This window comes from Pelobates fuscus, chromosome 6 (genome assembly GCF_036172605.1).
Source record: "Pelobates fuscus isolate aPelFus1 chromosome 6, aPelFus1.pri, whole genome shotgun sequence".
In the NCBI taxonomy this organism is placed as follows: domain Eukaryota; kingdom Metazoa; phylum Chordata; class Amphibia; order Anura; family Pelobatidae; genus Pelobates; species Pelobates fuscus.
The window spans coordinates 165,596,848-165,612,716 of record NC_086322.1 but is presented as its reverse complement, the minus strand read 5'-3'; the positions used below and the strand labels follow the sequence as shown (position 1 = coordinate 165,612,716).

Here is a 15,869-nt window from a genome sequence, read left to right as displayed (position 1 = left end):
ACCATCCTTCTTCTTGTTACCGATTGAAACAGGTGAGACTTTAGGTGTTAAAGTGTATGATGTGAATCATAGGAAGAAAAGGGGACCCTTAGAGATAGGCACCTGGGAAGATAATGAATGGCCTCCCCAGCGTATCATAGATTATTATGGGCCAGCCACGTGGGCAGAAGATGGTACCTTTGGTTATAGAACCCCAATTTATATGCTCAACCGTATTATAAGATTACAGGCGGTGGTTGAGATTATTACTAATGAGACCTCACAAGCACTCAATCTTCTAGCGAAGCATAATACCAGGATGAGGACAGCAGTGTACCAAAATAGATTAGCCTTGGATTACCTTTTGGCAGTAGAGGGAGGTGTATGTGGGAAGTTTAACCTGAGCAATTGCTGTCTTCAAATAGATGACGAAGGGCAAGCAATAGCTGAGCTTACTAGCCATATGGTTAAACTAGTGCATGTGCCTACTCAGGTATGGAAAGGGTACAATCCAAGTAGTTGGTTTGGTAGCTGGTATGAGTGGTTTGGAGGGCTTAAGGCAGTGGTAGGTGGAGTCCTACTGATTTTACTGTTGTGTCTACTCCTACCGTGTCTTATACCCTTAGTAGTTAGGTCTGTGCAAAGCCTGATAGGAAGTATAGCAGAGAGGAAGGCTGCTGCACAGATAATGGCGATATATAAGTATAAGGCTCTAGATCAAGGAGAACCAATGCAGGAAGATGAGTGTTAAAAGATTCACATCATAAGATAAGTTTGGTCTGGTTCATGGTAACCTGAGGTATATGCAAACCAAGGTTAAGTGATGCCTCAAGTAATTGTGAAATATCAGAGGCATCAAAGGGGGGAATGTGATGTAATTCCAGTAAAATACAAGTTTAGCAGGCTAAGATTGCCACAAGGCATATGTATGTATATGTGTTTGTAGTATCAGTTAGTTAATTACACGTAGCTAAGATACTGTTATCACTGTACTGACCAGGTGCAGGAATGTAAGAACTGGAATTACGCGTCCCTCTCCTTTGTATCAGATGAGCCACGTGGTTAGACCGGATGGATGAGTTTAGACTCTATTTATTAAATAGGTTAAGGGTATGTGTGGGTGTAGTTAATTGTGGGAGGAGCTACAGTGCTATATAAGGAATGTACTCTATGTATTCAGTACTCAGACTTTGCTGTATTTTGGTGACGCTAGTCCCTCTGAGTCCCGATCGGTGATCCAATAAAGAATCTCTTCCTTCCTGAAGAAACCTGTGTCCATCTCTCTGTGCTTGGCTTCCGTCAGTTTCTCCGGTATCATATCTATCTATATATATATATAAAATACAAATAACCGCAAATATATATATATAGATAAATACATATAATTATATAAAAGATTACATTAGTATACACGTAGAATTTAAATACATATATATTACATAGTTACATAGTTACATAGCTGAAAAGAGACTTGCGTCCATCAAGTTCAGCCTTCCTCACATATGTTTTTTGCTGTTGATCCAAAAGAAGGCATAAAAAAAAAAAACCCAGTTTGAAGCACTTCCAATTTTGCAACAAGCTAGGAAAAAAATTTTCCTTCTTGACCCCAGAATGGCAGTCAGATTTATCCTTGGATCAAGCAGTTATTACCCTACATTGAAAGATTATATCCTTGAATATTCTGTTTTTGCAAGTATGCATCTAGTAGCTGTTTGAACATCTGTATGGACTCTGATAAAACCACTTCTTCAGGCAGAGAATTCCACATCCTGATTGTTCTTACAGTAAAAAAACCTTTCCTTTGCCTTAGACGAAATCTTCTTTCTTCTAGTCTAAACGCATGACCTCGTGTCCTATGTAAAGTCCGGTTTGTGAATAGATTTCCACACAATGGTTTGTATTGGCCTCGAATATATTTGTATAATGTTATCATATCCCCTCCCAGGCGACGTTTTTCTAAACTAAATAGGTTTAAATTTGTTAACCTTTCTTCATAGCTGATATGTTCCATTCCTTTTATTAGTTTTGTAGCCCGCCTCTGCACCCTCTCTAGTGCCACAATATCCTTCTTTAGAACAGGTGCCCAAAATTGCACAGCATATTCAATGTGTGGTCTTACCAGTGATTTATAAAGAGGCAAAATGATATTCTCGTCCCGAGAATGAATGCCCTTTTTCATGCATGACAATACCCTACTGGCCTTGGCCACTGCTGATTGACATTGCACATTGTTGCATAGTTTGTTGTCTATAACAATTCCCAAGTCCTTTTCGTGTGTTGTTATCCCTAATTCGCTTCCATTAAGGGTATACGTTGCTTGTGTATTCTTTACGCCGAAGTGCATAACTTTGCATTTTTCAACATTAAATTTCATCTGCCATTTGAGTGCCCAGTCCTCCAGTCTATCTAAATCCCTCTGCAGCAAAGTAATATCTTGCTCACATTGTATTATTTTACAAAGTTTTGTGTCATCTGCAAACACTGAAACATGACTTTCAATGCTGTCTTCAAGATCATTTATAAACATGTTAAATAGAAGGGGTCCCAGAACAGACCCCTGAGGGACACCACTTGCCACCTCTGTCCAGCTTGAAAATTTACCATTAACGACAACTCTTTGTACTCTGTTTTTAAGCCAATGTTCTACCCAAGAACAAGCATTTTCATCTAGACCGATTTCCTTGAGTTTGAACACTAATCTTCTGTGTGGAACTGTATCAAATGCCTTGGCAAAGTCCAAATAGATCACATCCACTGCAACACCCTGATCTATACTTCTACTTACTTCTTCGTAGAATGCAATCAAGTTAGTTTGACACGACCTGTGCTTCATAAAACCGTGCTGATTTTTGCTGATAACCATGTTCTTCTCAAGGAATTCTTGAATATAATCCCTTAATAACCTTTCAAATATTTTACCAGCCACAGAAGTTAAGCTCACAGGTCTATAATTTCCAGGCAAGGATTTTGAACCCTTTTTGAATATAGGAACAACATCTGCCTTCCTCCAATCCTCCGGAACACTTCCTGAAAGAAAAGAATCTTGAAAGATTAAAAACAGAGGTTCACTTATTTCTACACTTAGTTCCTTAAGTACACGTGGATGGATACCGTCAGGCCCTGGAGCTTTGTTTATATTAACTTTCTTTAGTTGCTGCAGCACCTTGTCTTGAGTTAACCAATTACAATTATTCTGCAAGTTTTTAGTAGCAATCATTTGCACATCTATTGCCATGGGTTCTTCCTTAATATATACAGAGGAGAAATAGTTATTTAAAATTCCTGCCTTTTCCTGGTCTTCATTGACTAACACCCCCGTTTCAGTTTTTAGTGTAGCTACACTTTCATTTTTGGGTTTTTTAGAATTTATGTACTTAAAAAATGCTTTAGGGTTGGTTTTGCTCTCTTTAGCTATCATTTTTTCATTTTGAAGTTTAGCAAGTCTAATTGCCTTTTTGCACGCATTATTTGCTTCCTTATATCTTTTATAAGATGCATCTGATTTGTCCGATTTAAATGCTTTAAATGCCCTTTTCTTATTTTTAATCTCTTGTTTTACTTTTCTAGTAAGCCACATTGGTTTTAATTTGTTTCTTTTATATTTATTTCCCAATGGTACATAATGAGAAATGTACCTTTCTAATATTTGTTGGAAGATGATCCATTTATCCTCAGTGTTCTTTTCACTAAAGAGTTTATGCCAGTCAATATATTGTAAAGCTTCCCTTAACTTATTGAAATCGGCCTTTTTAAAATTATATGTTTTAGTATACCCCATGTGCTTTTGTTTTTTTGAGTTTATTTCAAAGGACACTATATTGTGGTCACTATTTCCCAAGTGCTCACCTACTTGAATGTTGGTCAAAGATCAATGTTGTTTGTTAAAACCAGGTCCAGACAAGCGTCCATTCTAGTTGGTGCTTGTACTAGTTGTGACATGAAGGTGTCATTTAACAAGTTTAAAAACCTAATTCCCTTTGCTGAGCTACTAGTCCCTCTGTCCCAATTTATGTCCGGGTAATTAAAATCTCCAATAATTAAAGTGTTACCCAGATTTGCAGCTTTCTCAATTTGCTCAAACAGCTGTTGTTCCTCGTCAATATTAACATTAGGTGGTTTATAACATATCCCAACCAATAGTTGGTTTCCCTTATTTTCCCCCAAGCAGATATTTACCCATAAAGCCTCCACATTTTCCTCATCGTATTCCATTTGCTTAAGATTTGGCTTTAAATCATGGTTGACATACAAACATACCCCACCACCCTTCTTGTTTTGCCTATCCTTCCTAAATAACATGTACCCATTTAAGTTAACTGCCCAGTCATGTGTCTCATCCCACCATGTTTCAGTTATGCCTATTATATCATATTGTTTAGTGTATGCTAATGCCTCTAGTTCCCCAATTTTGTTATTTAGGCTCCTTGCATTAGTAAGCATACATTTAATATCATGCATCACTTGTATATTTTGTGAATTATCAACATTACATAGCTTCTCTGTTCTGAGCTTGCCCCTCCCCCCGTCTCCACCCTCCTTGTACTGTGCTAAAGCCCATTTCCTTTCTGTCCTATCTCCATTTTGTAAATTGATATGATATGTATATATATTAATATTAATATATTCTACATGTATATGTAAGTAATCTTTTAACATAATTATGTGATTTGATTAATTAAAATTTGATTGACATGCCTGACAACACAGGGAGAAAGTGCAGAGAATTTAATTCGCAAGCACTATATTTGACCCTGTAACTCTCCAAGACACCATAAAACCTGTACATGGGGGATATTGTTTTACTCGGGAGACTTTGCTGAACTCAAATATTAGTGTTTCAAACTGGTAAATTGTATTACAACGATGATATTTTAAGTAAAAGTGACGTTTTTTGCATTTTTTACAAACGAACGGCACTTTTATGGACTATATTATTGTTGTAATATGTTTTACTGTTTTAAAACACTAATATTTGTGTTTAGTGAAGTCTCCCGAGTAAAACAGTACCCCCCATGTACAGGTTTTATGGTGTCTTGGAGAGTTAGAGAGTCACATATAAGGCTTGCATTTCATTTTTTTCACATTGAAATTTGCCAGATTAGTTATGTTGCCTTTGAGAGCTTATGGTAGCCCAGGAATTAGAATTACCCCCATGATGGCATACCATTTGCAAAAGTAGACAACCCGAGGTATTGCAAGTGGGGTATGTCCAGTCTTTCTTAGTAGCCACTTAGTCACAAACACTGGCCAAATATTCGTTTTTTGCTTTTTTCACACAAAAACAAATATGAACGCTAACTTCGGCCAGTGTTTGTGACTAAGTGGCTACTAAAAAAGACTAAACATACCCCACTTTCAATACCTTGGCTTGTCTACTTTTTTCAAATGGTATGCCATTATGGGGGTAATTCTCATTCCTGGGCTACCACACCGTCTCAAAGGTAACATTACTAATCTGGCAAATTTCAATTTGAAAATGGAACGTTCTATATTTGACCCTGTAACTTTCCAAAACACCATAAAACCTGTTAATGGGGGGTACTGTTGTACTCGTGAGACATCGCTTATTACAAATATGTGCAGTATTATGACATTCACAGCTAAAATGTCAGACGGAAATACAAATTTTAAAAAAAATCTTATTTTCTTACATTTTTTTAAATTTTATTCATAATAAATTATGTTCCATATATGAATAGTTAATGATAAATTAAAGCCCTGTTTCTCCTGAACAAAATGATATATAATAAGTGTGGGTGCACTTAATGTGACAGCGGTGAATTACCGTTGAACAGACATATAGCGCAAATTCCAGTTTTTGTTTACGTTTTGTTTTGATCAGAACGTGCACTATTGACTCCGTCCTGAAGGGGTTAAATGTTAGCTCATATTTACTATTTCAGAAGGAATCGTTTATATTTGAGAAGAGGAAACCATAGGAGAAAGATAAGTTTGAGGTGACAGAGTCAATTTAATTTGAAATTGAACCAACCATAAACATGGAAAATTGACTGATTTATTATTATGTATCTTTATGAAGTGTGTTTTTTTCAGCCTAGTTGAGTTTATGAATGGATTAGAAAATCCCTGATAGCTTCTGTATCACTGCTTCTCTGACTTCAAGGTTTGAGAGCTTTAATTACATTAATCATTTTAGAATACCAGATTAAACTCAAAAGGCTTAAGACTTCTACAGAGACTAATATTATTGTATTAACATTGAAGCCTAAAGCCACATGCTCGTTTCAGTAATGAAAACTAGACCCGATAACTGTGCAGCCATGTATTATTTGTTTTTTGATTGGGCTAGAAATCATCCTGTTTTCAATTAAAGGAACAATGCATTCTATATTTTACACTGTTTTATAATTTATGGAATTAGTGCAATTTAAAAAAAAGCAAAACACATTATGCCAGCTCCAAGTGCACACCTACTCCAGTGACCTCCAGCCAGGGCTTACTGGAGATTTAGTTCCGCAGTCTTCAGTTATGGAAAATATGAATGAAACCAGTGGATCATCAGCACAGGTTCTCTCATAGAACAGTCGTAAAATGTAGAGTGGATATATAAGGCATGGGTATAGACATTGCAATACTTACCTTTGCTTGTTTTGTACTTAAAGGGACACTACAGGTAACCAGACCACTTCACCTCATATGATGCAATTTTTAAACTTTAAATTAACTTAAAACAGAGAAAGGTGGGAAAAAAACACCCAGTATACGTATATAAAAAAATAGTAACAACCTGGAAATATGAACCAGGATGGGAGGTTCAATACCAGATCTATAATAGTAGCAAACAAAACATAGCGTAATACAGTCAATTGTAGCAAAAAAGATATGTGGTGTTAGTAGAAAACTCACAAACGTATGATGAATCAGGCTTCTCACCCCACCGGGGGTTAAAACGTAAGATGAATCAGCCTTCTCACCCCACCAGGGGTTAAAACGAATCAGGAGTCTTGTAAATCTCAGGTGGGGAAAATTCTTTATATATGAAAAGGAAAATCACCACACATAGTGAGGTATAATTAAAACCAAAATAATATTTATTAGATTGCACTTACAGACAGGAGGAAATCATGGGCATATATTCACAGAAGGTGGAACTTAGTAGCAGCGTGGTAGGTCTTGGAATACCAATAGCAGCAAAGTGAAAAAATAAAAAATAATAATAAAACAAAGTAAAATGTTAAAAAAACAAAATCCATAAAAGTCCATACAATATAGTAAATCCAACGCGTTTCTTCAAAACGGGACTTCCTCAGGGATATATAGGAATCCATCGTAATGGGGACTTCTTATAGTGCTGGTAATCCCTGTGGATCCGTTTCACCTGATGGTTGGCGTGCGTTACACTTCAGAACGCAATGACGTACATCCTGTGCGACCAAGGCAATTAGCACGGTCGTTCATATGAATGCAGCATTCGAATGAATACAGAGGCAGCTGGAATAGCGCGTGCGCATGATACTGTAAAAACATGCGCACACACAACAGTCGCCTTAACACGAATAACAAAATCTAAGTAGTGTATGAACATCAAAAAAGATCGGCAGACCTAACTAGTATGCTGTGCCATATGTAAAAGTCTAATGGAATGGAAACATACTTTAATATAAATAATAAATGATCTACTACAGGGAGTGCAGAATTATTAGGCAAATGAGTATTTTGACCACATCATCCTCTTTATGCATGTTGTCTTACTCCAAGCTGTATAGGCTCGAAAGCCTACTACCAATTAAGCATATTAGGTGATGTGCATCTCTGTAATGAGAAGGGGTGTGGTCTAATGACATCAACACCCTATATCAGGTGTGCATAATTATTAGGCAACTTCCTTTCCTTTGGCAAAATGGGTCAAAAGAAGGACTTGACAGGCTCAGAAAAGTAAAAAAATAGTGAGATATCTTGCAGAGGGATGCAGCACTCTTAAAATTGCAAAGCTTCTGAAGCGTGATCATCGAACAATCAAGCGTTTCATTCAAAATAGTCAACAGGGTCGCAAGAAGCGTGTGGAGAAACCAAGGCGCAAAATAACTGCCCATGAACTGAGAAAAGTCAAGCGTGCAGCTGCCAAGATGCCACTTGCCACCAGTTTGGCCATATTTCAGAGCTGCAACATCACTGGAGTGCCCAAAAGCACAAGGTGTGCAATACTCAGAGACATGGCCAAGGTAAGAAAGGCTGAAAGACGACCACCACTGAACAAGACACACAAGCTGAAACGTCAAGACTGGGCCAAGAAATATCTCAAGACTGATTTTTCTAAGGTTTTATGGACTGATGAAATGAGAGTGAGTCTTGATGGGCCAGATGGATGGGCCCGTGGCTGGATTGGTAAAGGGCAGAGAGCTCCAGTCCGACTCAGACGCCAGCAAGGTGGAGGTGGAGTACTGGTTTGGGCTGGTATCATCAAAGATGAGCTTGTGGGGCCTTTTCGGGTTGAGGATGGAGTCAAGCTCAACTCCCAGTCCTACTGCCAGTTTCTGGAAGACACCTTCTTCAAGCAGTGGTACAGGAAGAAGTCTGCATCCTTCAAGAAAAACATGATTTTCATGCAGGACTATGCAGGACACGCGTCCAAGTACTCCACAGCGTGGCTGGCAAGAAAGGGTATAAAAGAAGAAAATCTAATGACATGGCCTCCTTGTTCACCTGATCTGAACCCCATTGAGAACCTGTGGTCCATCATCAAATGTGAGATTTACAAGGAGGGAAAACAGTACACCTCTCTGAACAGTGTCTGGGAGGCTGTGGTTGCTGCTGCACGCAATGTTGATGGTGAACAAATCAAAACACTGACATAATCCATGGATGGCAGGCTTTTGAGTGTCCTTGCAAAGAAAGGTGGCTATATTGGTCACTGATTTGTTTTTGTTATGTTTTTGAATGTCAGAAATGTATATTTGTGAATGTTGAGATGTTATATTGGTTTCACTGGTAAAAATAAATAATTGAAATGGGTATATATTTGTTTTTGTTAAGTTGCCTAATAATTATGCACAGTAATAGTCACCTGCACACACAGATATCCCCCTAAAATAGCTATAACTAAAAACAAACTAAAAACTACTTCCAAAAATATTCAGCTTTGATATTAATTCGTTTTTTGGGTTCATTGAGAACATGGTTGTTGTTCAATAATAAAATTAATCCTCAAAAATACAACTTGCCTAATAATTATGCACTCCCTGTATTATAGATCTGGTATTGATCCACCCATCCTGGTTCGTATTTCCAGGTTGTTACTATTTTTCTATATACGTATACTGGGTGTTTTTTCCCACCTTTCTCTGTTTTAACTATTTGTTGGGTGTCTGTGAGCTACACCTGGGAGCACTTTTAGTTTTACGTATTCCATATTGTTGTCTTTAGTGTGTATATTTTTTGTTTTATATTTTTTGTTCTTTAAATTAACTTAAACCTGATAGTATCCACTTACTTTCAATATTTCACCCAAGTGTTTAAATTATTACAATAGAAGTAGGAATAACCATATATAGGTACAATCTAGATTTTTACAATTATCAACCTGTTAATGGCTGCTGATGACCTCCAACATGTTGATATGATTACCATTATAATATTTTTCAACCACATTGTTATCGTTGGGAAATCTGTAAAAATGAGCCTCACACTAGTTTAACCCCTTAAGGACACATGACATGTCTGACATGTCATGATTCCCTTTTATTCCAGAAGTCTGGTCCTTAAGGGGTTAAGGGAACAGCAGGCTCCAGCGCTCTGTAGTGGTCATGGTGCTAATAGTGCCCAGGTTGCTAATGTTTTGACAATTTACATGAAGTTCGCCATGCACTAGCCACTTTCTCCATAGGGGACCAGAGGATCCTGTACACAGTTTCTTTTACCTCTCCTGAACTAATTTCCTGAGAGCGTCAGCCAATAACTACATCCTGCACTGTCAAGCTAGCTCAGAGCAGAGAGATTCTGAAATTCAATATAGTGATTATGGTACTTGAAGAGTTCCTGTAAGGGGTTATTCCAGCCTCCATTGTCACTTCTGCTTATAGAAGTGGTCATTGGTTCCTGGTACACAGAATAAACTAACATGGCTACTGAACTTAAAAGATAACATGATGCATGACATCGCTACAGTCATTGAGCAGTGTGGTATGTGCAGTGTTTCTGCTTGAAACGCTGTCTATATAGAGATATTTGTGAACATTTGTGAGCTGGATTCAAGGTACATTTTAAGCCTATTTTACAGGTTTGCCAAATAAGTCGTTTAAATCAAGAATAAAGATAGTGCTCTGGTTGCTATGGGTGGAGAGCAGAGGGACCTTCTGTGGTAGCTCTTGCTCTCCTTGTCAGTCAATGCCTTTGCATTAAAGGATCGCTATAGGGTCAGGGACACAAACGTATTCCTGACCCTATAGTGCTAAACCCACCATTAAGGTACCTTCTCCCCCTCCCCCTTCCCCTTAACACCAATAAAAATGAATAAAACTCACCTTTTTTCCAGCGCTGCAGGAGTCTGCCAGAGCTGGCCCCGCCTCCTTTGGTGACATAATCAGAATTGCCGTTTTTTAGCCAATCCAATGTGCTAAAGTCTGCAAGGAGGCGGGGCCAACCACCGTTTTGGCCAATCAGCACCTCCTCGTATAGATGCATAGAATCAATGCATCTCTATGAGGAAAATTCAGCATCCCCATGCAGTGCGTGGGGACGCTGAACGGCAGTGCTGCCTACTGTGCAGCACTGAGCCAGGAATCACCTTCAGTGGCCATTTGACGAGTGTCCACTTGGAGGTGTCCCTAGTGGGGGTGTAAACACTGCCTTTTCTGTAAAAAGGCAGTGTTTGCATGAAAATGCCTGCATATATGTACCTTTTAGGATTGTGTAGGGGGTACTGTCATTTACAGTTTCTCTGCAGATGTTTTTGAGAGGAGGAGGGCTTTGAGTACAAGGGAGAGCTTCCATTTTCAAATTGTTTGACAAAAATGTGATGACTAGCAAAAAGCCTCTTTGCTACATAACCACTGTACTTTTATGGGTTGTGATGCGTAGACTGTCCCTTTAAGTGAAAGGTTTCATTGTATTGTATACATTGTATTGTATGAGTGTACTCATAATATTATTTGTGTCGGTTCTCCTGCTATCACAGATTGTTCACAGGATATGTGCTGTCTTTTTGTTTTTCTAGGCATCTTTTTCACAAATCTTGTGTGGATCCCTGGCTTTTAGATCATCGAACATGTCCAATGTGCAAAATGAATATTCTGAAAGCTCTGGGCATACCGGTAAGAGCATAATTCGGCAACTATTCATATCCCACTTATTTAAAATATATTTCTAACATTAACTCTTCACTTACTGAGCAGAAAAGGACAGTTTTTGTGCTTTTTTGGTCATAATGCTTAGATCAGCATTTCAGTTCTGCTCTGTAGGATAGGAAAGGTGCTAGAAGCAGCATTGCCTAATTTAATTATTGTCTGTTTTTGTTCACATATTATTTATGAACCTGTCTGTTGTAAGAAGGAGCCAATATGAAAAATACTGTAAAGCACATGGCTGCTGTTTATTAGGTCATGTTATTGCCAGTTCCAGAGAATAAATTGATTTTTTTGCAGCGTATGTTTTGAAACCGGATTGGGTGATAATACTGTGTTTTGCAGACCTTACATGGGGAATAGCATTGGTTAAAATAGTTTAAATGCCTTTCACCTAGTGGTATTTATCCTGTCTGCATCCGTGTTAAATTGTATTGGCACACCCTCCACCAGAAAGCAAGTTATGAAACTGCTATTGACGTGTGCAGTGCCCAAGTGATCAATCACATGTTTACGCCCTCTGGAAAAAAATAGCCCTTTTACATAAGAATTTATTTTTTTTTGCAACATCACAGCTGGGTAATGACTGGCCTTGAATTTCACCCCATGGAAGCACTGTGTAAGCTGGCTATGAATTGGTTAGCTCAAACAGGTCAGATAGAATTCAACTGCCAGGAAAGATGACCCAGTCATAGAATATTAAATTTGAGCGCTAAATGGCTGCATCCAGCTTCCACAGTGCTCTATACCCCCCTCCTGTCCCCTTCCACACCACTCCATTAAATTAGAACTGGGCACTGTGCCAGCCTTACAAGTGAATATTATAGGTCAGAACAGACAGCAGAGCAAACAAAGAACTGTCAATATAGTAAGCGGTTGCAATCCTGCAGGGGCCTCCAACATACAGTGCTAGAAATAGTTATTTTGGATACGGTAAGGAAGAGGTGTGCATTCCTTACCTTAATCATGTGCTTGTGTCCAATTGTCATCCAGTGCATATGAAGTTTGTAAGATCCAGTAGAGGAGATACATAATTAAACATTCTGTTACTGAGTATGGAACTGGCACTGTTAAAACAAGAAGCGGCTTTCTCAAAATTAGATTTTGACTCCCCATAAGCAGACCTGTAATTTGCATGTCATAGGTTTTATACCCTTAGTGCCCAGCTATATTTGTCAAGCCTGCCCTGGAGAGGTACAGGAGGGAGGTTAGGCATGACTAGAAATTCTAGGTTGATTACACCGCACATTTCACCATAGCAAGAAAGTCACTATTCTTGCTGTATGCCTGGCACAGAAATTATTTTTTTTTTTTTTTTAAATTCTTTATTTATTATAAGGTTACAACATAACATACATCAGTAACAATTTCAATAGAGACCATTAGGAGCACGATAAGGCGGGCATAAAGACATATAGTTTGCAAACGAGTATATTATTAACATAGCATAACCTATTGCGTTAGGTAAGTCAGATTGTGTTTCCGCCCCGACGTGCCACCCAGGTTCAAGGTGTTCCACCTTAAAAATTTTTTAATTGTAAAACGAGAAAAGAGAAAAGAAATAGACTCGGTTGGTCCAAACGCCTGATACGAAGTAACCAGGAGGACGTGATGACGGCATCTGTTGAGCTTTGTGGTATTGAAGTATGTTTCCCCACTCCCACCTCAAGGGAAAGGCAGCCTCAGTAAAGGTGCGGTTTAACCATTTTAAGCTCCGGCAGTAATAGCTCCGTGGAGGTAGTGTGAGGATTGTGCCGTCAGATAGTGGGGGATATAGGGACCATATGGAGTCAATAGTGGAAATGTAGCGACAGAAAGATAGAAAGAGGAAGGGGGGGGGTGGTAGGGGGGATCAGGAAAGGGTTTTAGGGGGGGGAGGGGAAGGGAAAAGGGGGTGCCGGGACCCGTCAGCTCTTTTGGACATTTAAGTATCAGTACCCGGGGGCATTGGATGGACCCAGTTTTGATGGCGGAAAGGCGAGTGACATTGGTGGGGTATCTTATAGCTTGCTAATTTCCGGGTCGGGTCCCCATACTTCTGTACAGGAGAGAAAAGTCAGGAGTATCTACCGGTGCAGACCCGTCGGGGGGGGTGGGGCGGTGGGGGATAAACCCACTCCCGCCCTCTCAACCGCCCACCCCGCTATCTATCCATGGAGCCCAAACCCTCTCAAACTTCGCATGTGTGCCTCTGACCTTGGCCGTCAGTTTGTCCATTAGGAATGTATCTTTAATCTTGTGTAGGACCATGTTTAGTGGGGGGGTAGTATTTTGTAGCCACAGTTGTGCTAGGGCTCGTCTAGCTGCCAAATTAATTTTATGAATTAGTAGCTGTTCCGTTCTGGACCAGCCTTCCATAGGCCTGGCCAGAAGGAAGACCCAAGGGTCCAGGGTGATTTCTCTATCGAAAATAGTCTTCAGTACCTCTGCTATCTGTTTCCAGAATTGCTGAATCATCGGGCATTCCCACCACATATGCATGTAGGTTCCTTTATTGCCACAACCTTTCCAGCATAAGTCTGTGGGGGTTCTACGCATCCTATGAAGTTTAACCGGAGTGGTGTACCACCTAAACATAGTCTTGTAGGCTTGTTCCTGCATGGAGACACATACCGACGAAGCCGCAGCGGCCTCCCAGATATCCTGCCAGTCCACCCCTTCAAGCTCTTCGCCCAGATCGGCCTCCCACTGTGCTACGTAGGTGAGTGCTCCCCACTCCGATGTGGAGGTACTTAAGTGAGCGTATAAGGCAGTGATAAGGCCTTTCGGGAATTGCTCCTTCAGGCACATGTTCTCGAAGTATGTAGGCGGTGTTAATGCTATAGCCCGGATCGCTGGTGTTTGAGCGAAGTCTCTAAGCTGCAGATACCGGAAGAAGTCAGAGGGGCGTAAAGTCGCCCTAGTCTTTAGTTCCTCAAACTGAATTATCGAGCCATCTTCGTATAGATGACATAGACGTTTGAGTCCCGTGCTTTCTATGCCCCTAAAGTCCCCAGCCGTCAGCCCTGGGCTAAAGGCCGTATTTCGTAGGTAAGGAGTTAACGGGGAGGACTGCGTGGAGAACCCGTATTTAAGCGATGTAGCATCCCAGAGTTTTATAGAGTTCGCAATGGCCGGGCAGTGGATGTGTGGGAGTGGTCTGTTGGCCTTGGGGACCCACATAAAGAATTGGGGGATGTCGGGACAGAAATTATTTTTATATCTGTGGAATTGTGACAATTTATCAGTTCTATAGACTCCTTACAAGGCCCATTTGCTATATATCATCATCCCCAATTCTATTAAACAACTTAAAGGGACACTATAGGCACCCAGACCACTTCAGCTCATTGAAGTGGTCTGGGTAAATATTCCCAGGTCCCTTAACCCTGCAATGGTGATTATTGCAGTTATTGAGAAACTGCAATCATTACTATCCAGGGTTAACTCCACCTCTAGTGGCTTTCTATCAGAGAGCCAATAGGGGGAATTCCGGGTCGTTAGGCGACTTTGGGGTGCTTGTACCTTAGGTCCCCAACATTGGCGGTAGAGGAGCATAGGCCGAGTCAAGCATCAGTGCTGGTAAGTGACAGAAAGGGTTTTTAAACTTATTTGCACAACAGTGAGGGGGGGGGGGGGGGACTATAGGAAGCTATAGTGCCAGGAAAACAGCTTTGTTTTCCTGGCACTATAGCTTCTCTTTAAGGTACACTGGTCATGTTTCGACTTCTTTTGTATGGAATACTCTCAGCATTATGAATATGTGTAGCACAAGATATGATTATTCACCTATGGATTATTATTATTATTATTATTGCTTTTTTGCTTATGTCTCTTAGCTGAGAAATTGTTTCCTAACTCATAATTGTTGATTAGCATATCTAAAGGGCACAAAGTCTGCTAAGCAAAAGTTACCAAAAGGTAGGGATCCAACTGGTATGAAGATGTATAAAACATTCCACAAGTAAATGTTGGGTTTCCCACCTGGCCAGTGTGATACAGCCAGAGGTTCCACTTCAAAGTAAGGGACCTAATTTGCAAACTCTATCCTGTTCTCACAGTCTCCGGAACCAAACACACTGACACATTACGGGGAAGGAATTGCAATACCGGTCCTTATAGTGGCCGGGCTAGGCAAATAGAGAGTGGTCAGAGTACAAGCCGTCGTCAGAGGACTACAGAGATACGGAAAATCAATTGAACAAGCCTAGGTCAAGGATCGGAGGAAACAGGATAAACGATAAGACAAAGACAAAATTCGGTAACTAACAATCAGACAGAGCAAAACGCACTATTGGGCTATCAAAAGACCACAACAGGGCAACAAAGGATGACATCGGCAAGTTTAAATAGGCATGATTCATTTCTGATTGTTTAATTTCCTTTTGGAATTAACCACAACACGTGGAAGGTATTTGATCCTTCCACTCTGACCCCTGAGGTCATCATTATGCGACGTGTCGGGTGGCTGGCTCGGGCGCATGTTTAAGCACGCTGCACGCTTGCATGAATGATAGCAAGATCCGCAGCCTGTGGTCTGACAAATGGCACATTTCATGTAGCAGTCAAATTAAGGAGGACTTTAATACTGTTATGGTGACATAGCAAACC

General features: G+C 40.0%; 1 protein-coding gene across 1 annotated transcript in view; it reads left to right on the top strand.

The window, feature by feature from the left end:
• The window catches only part of RNF150 (ring finger protein 150), a 193,049-nt gene that overhangs the window by 139,659 nt on the left and 37,521 nt on the right, over positions 1–15,869 (top strand). Inside the window, exon 5 of the mRNA XM_063458455.1 lies at positions 11,153–11,249. Within this exon, the coding sequence (XP_063314525.1) occupies positions 11,153–11,249 (97 nt within the window). The remainder of the gene's footprint in view (positions 1–11,152; positions 11,250–15,869) is intronic.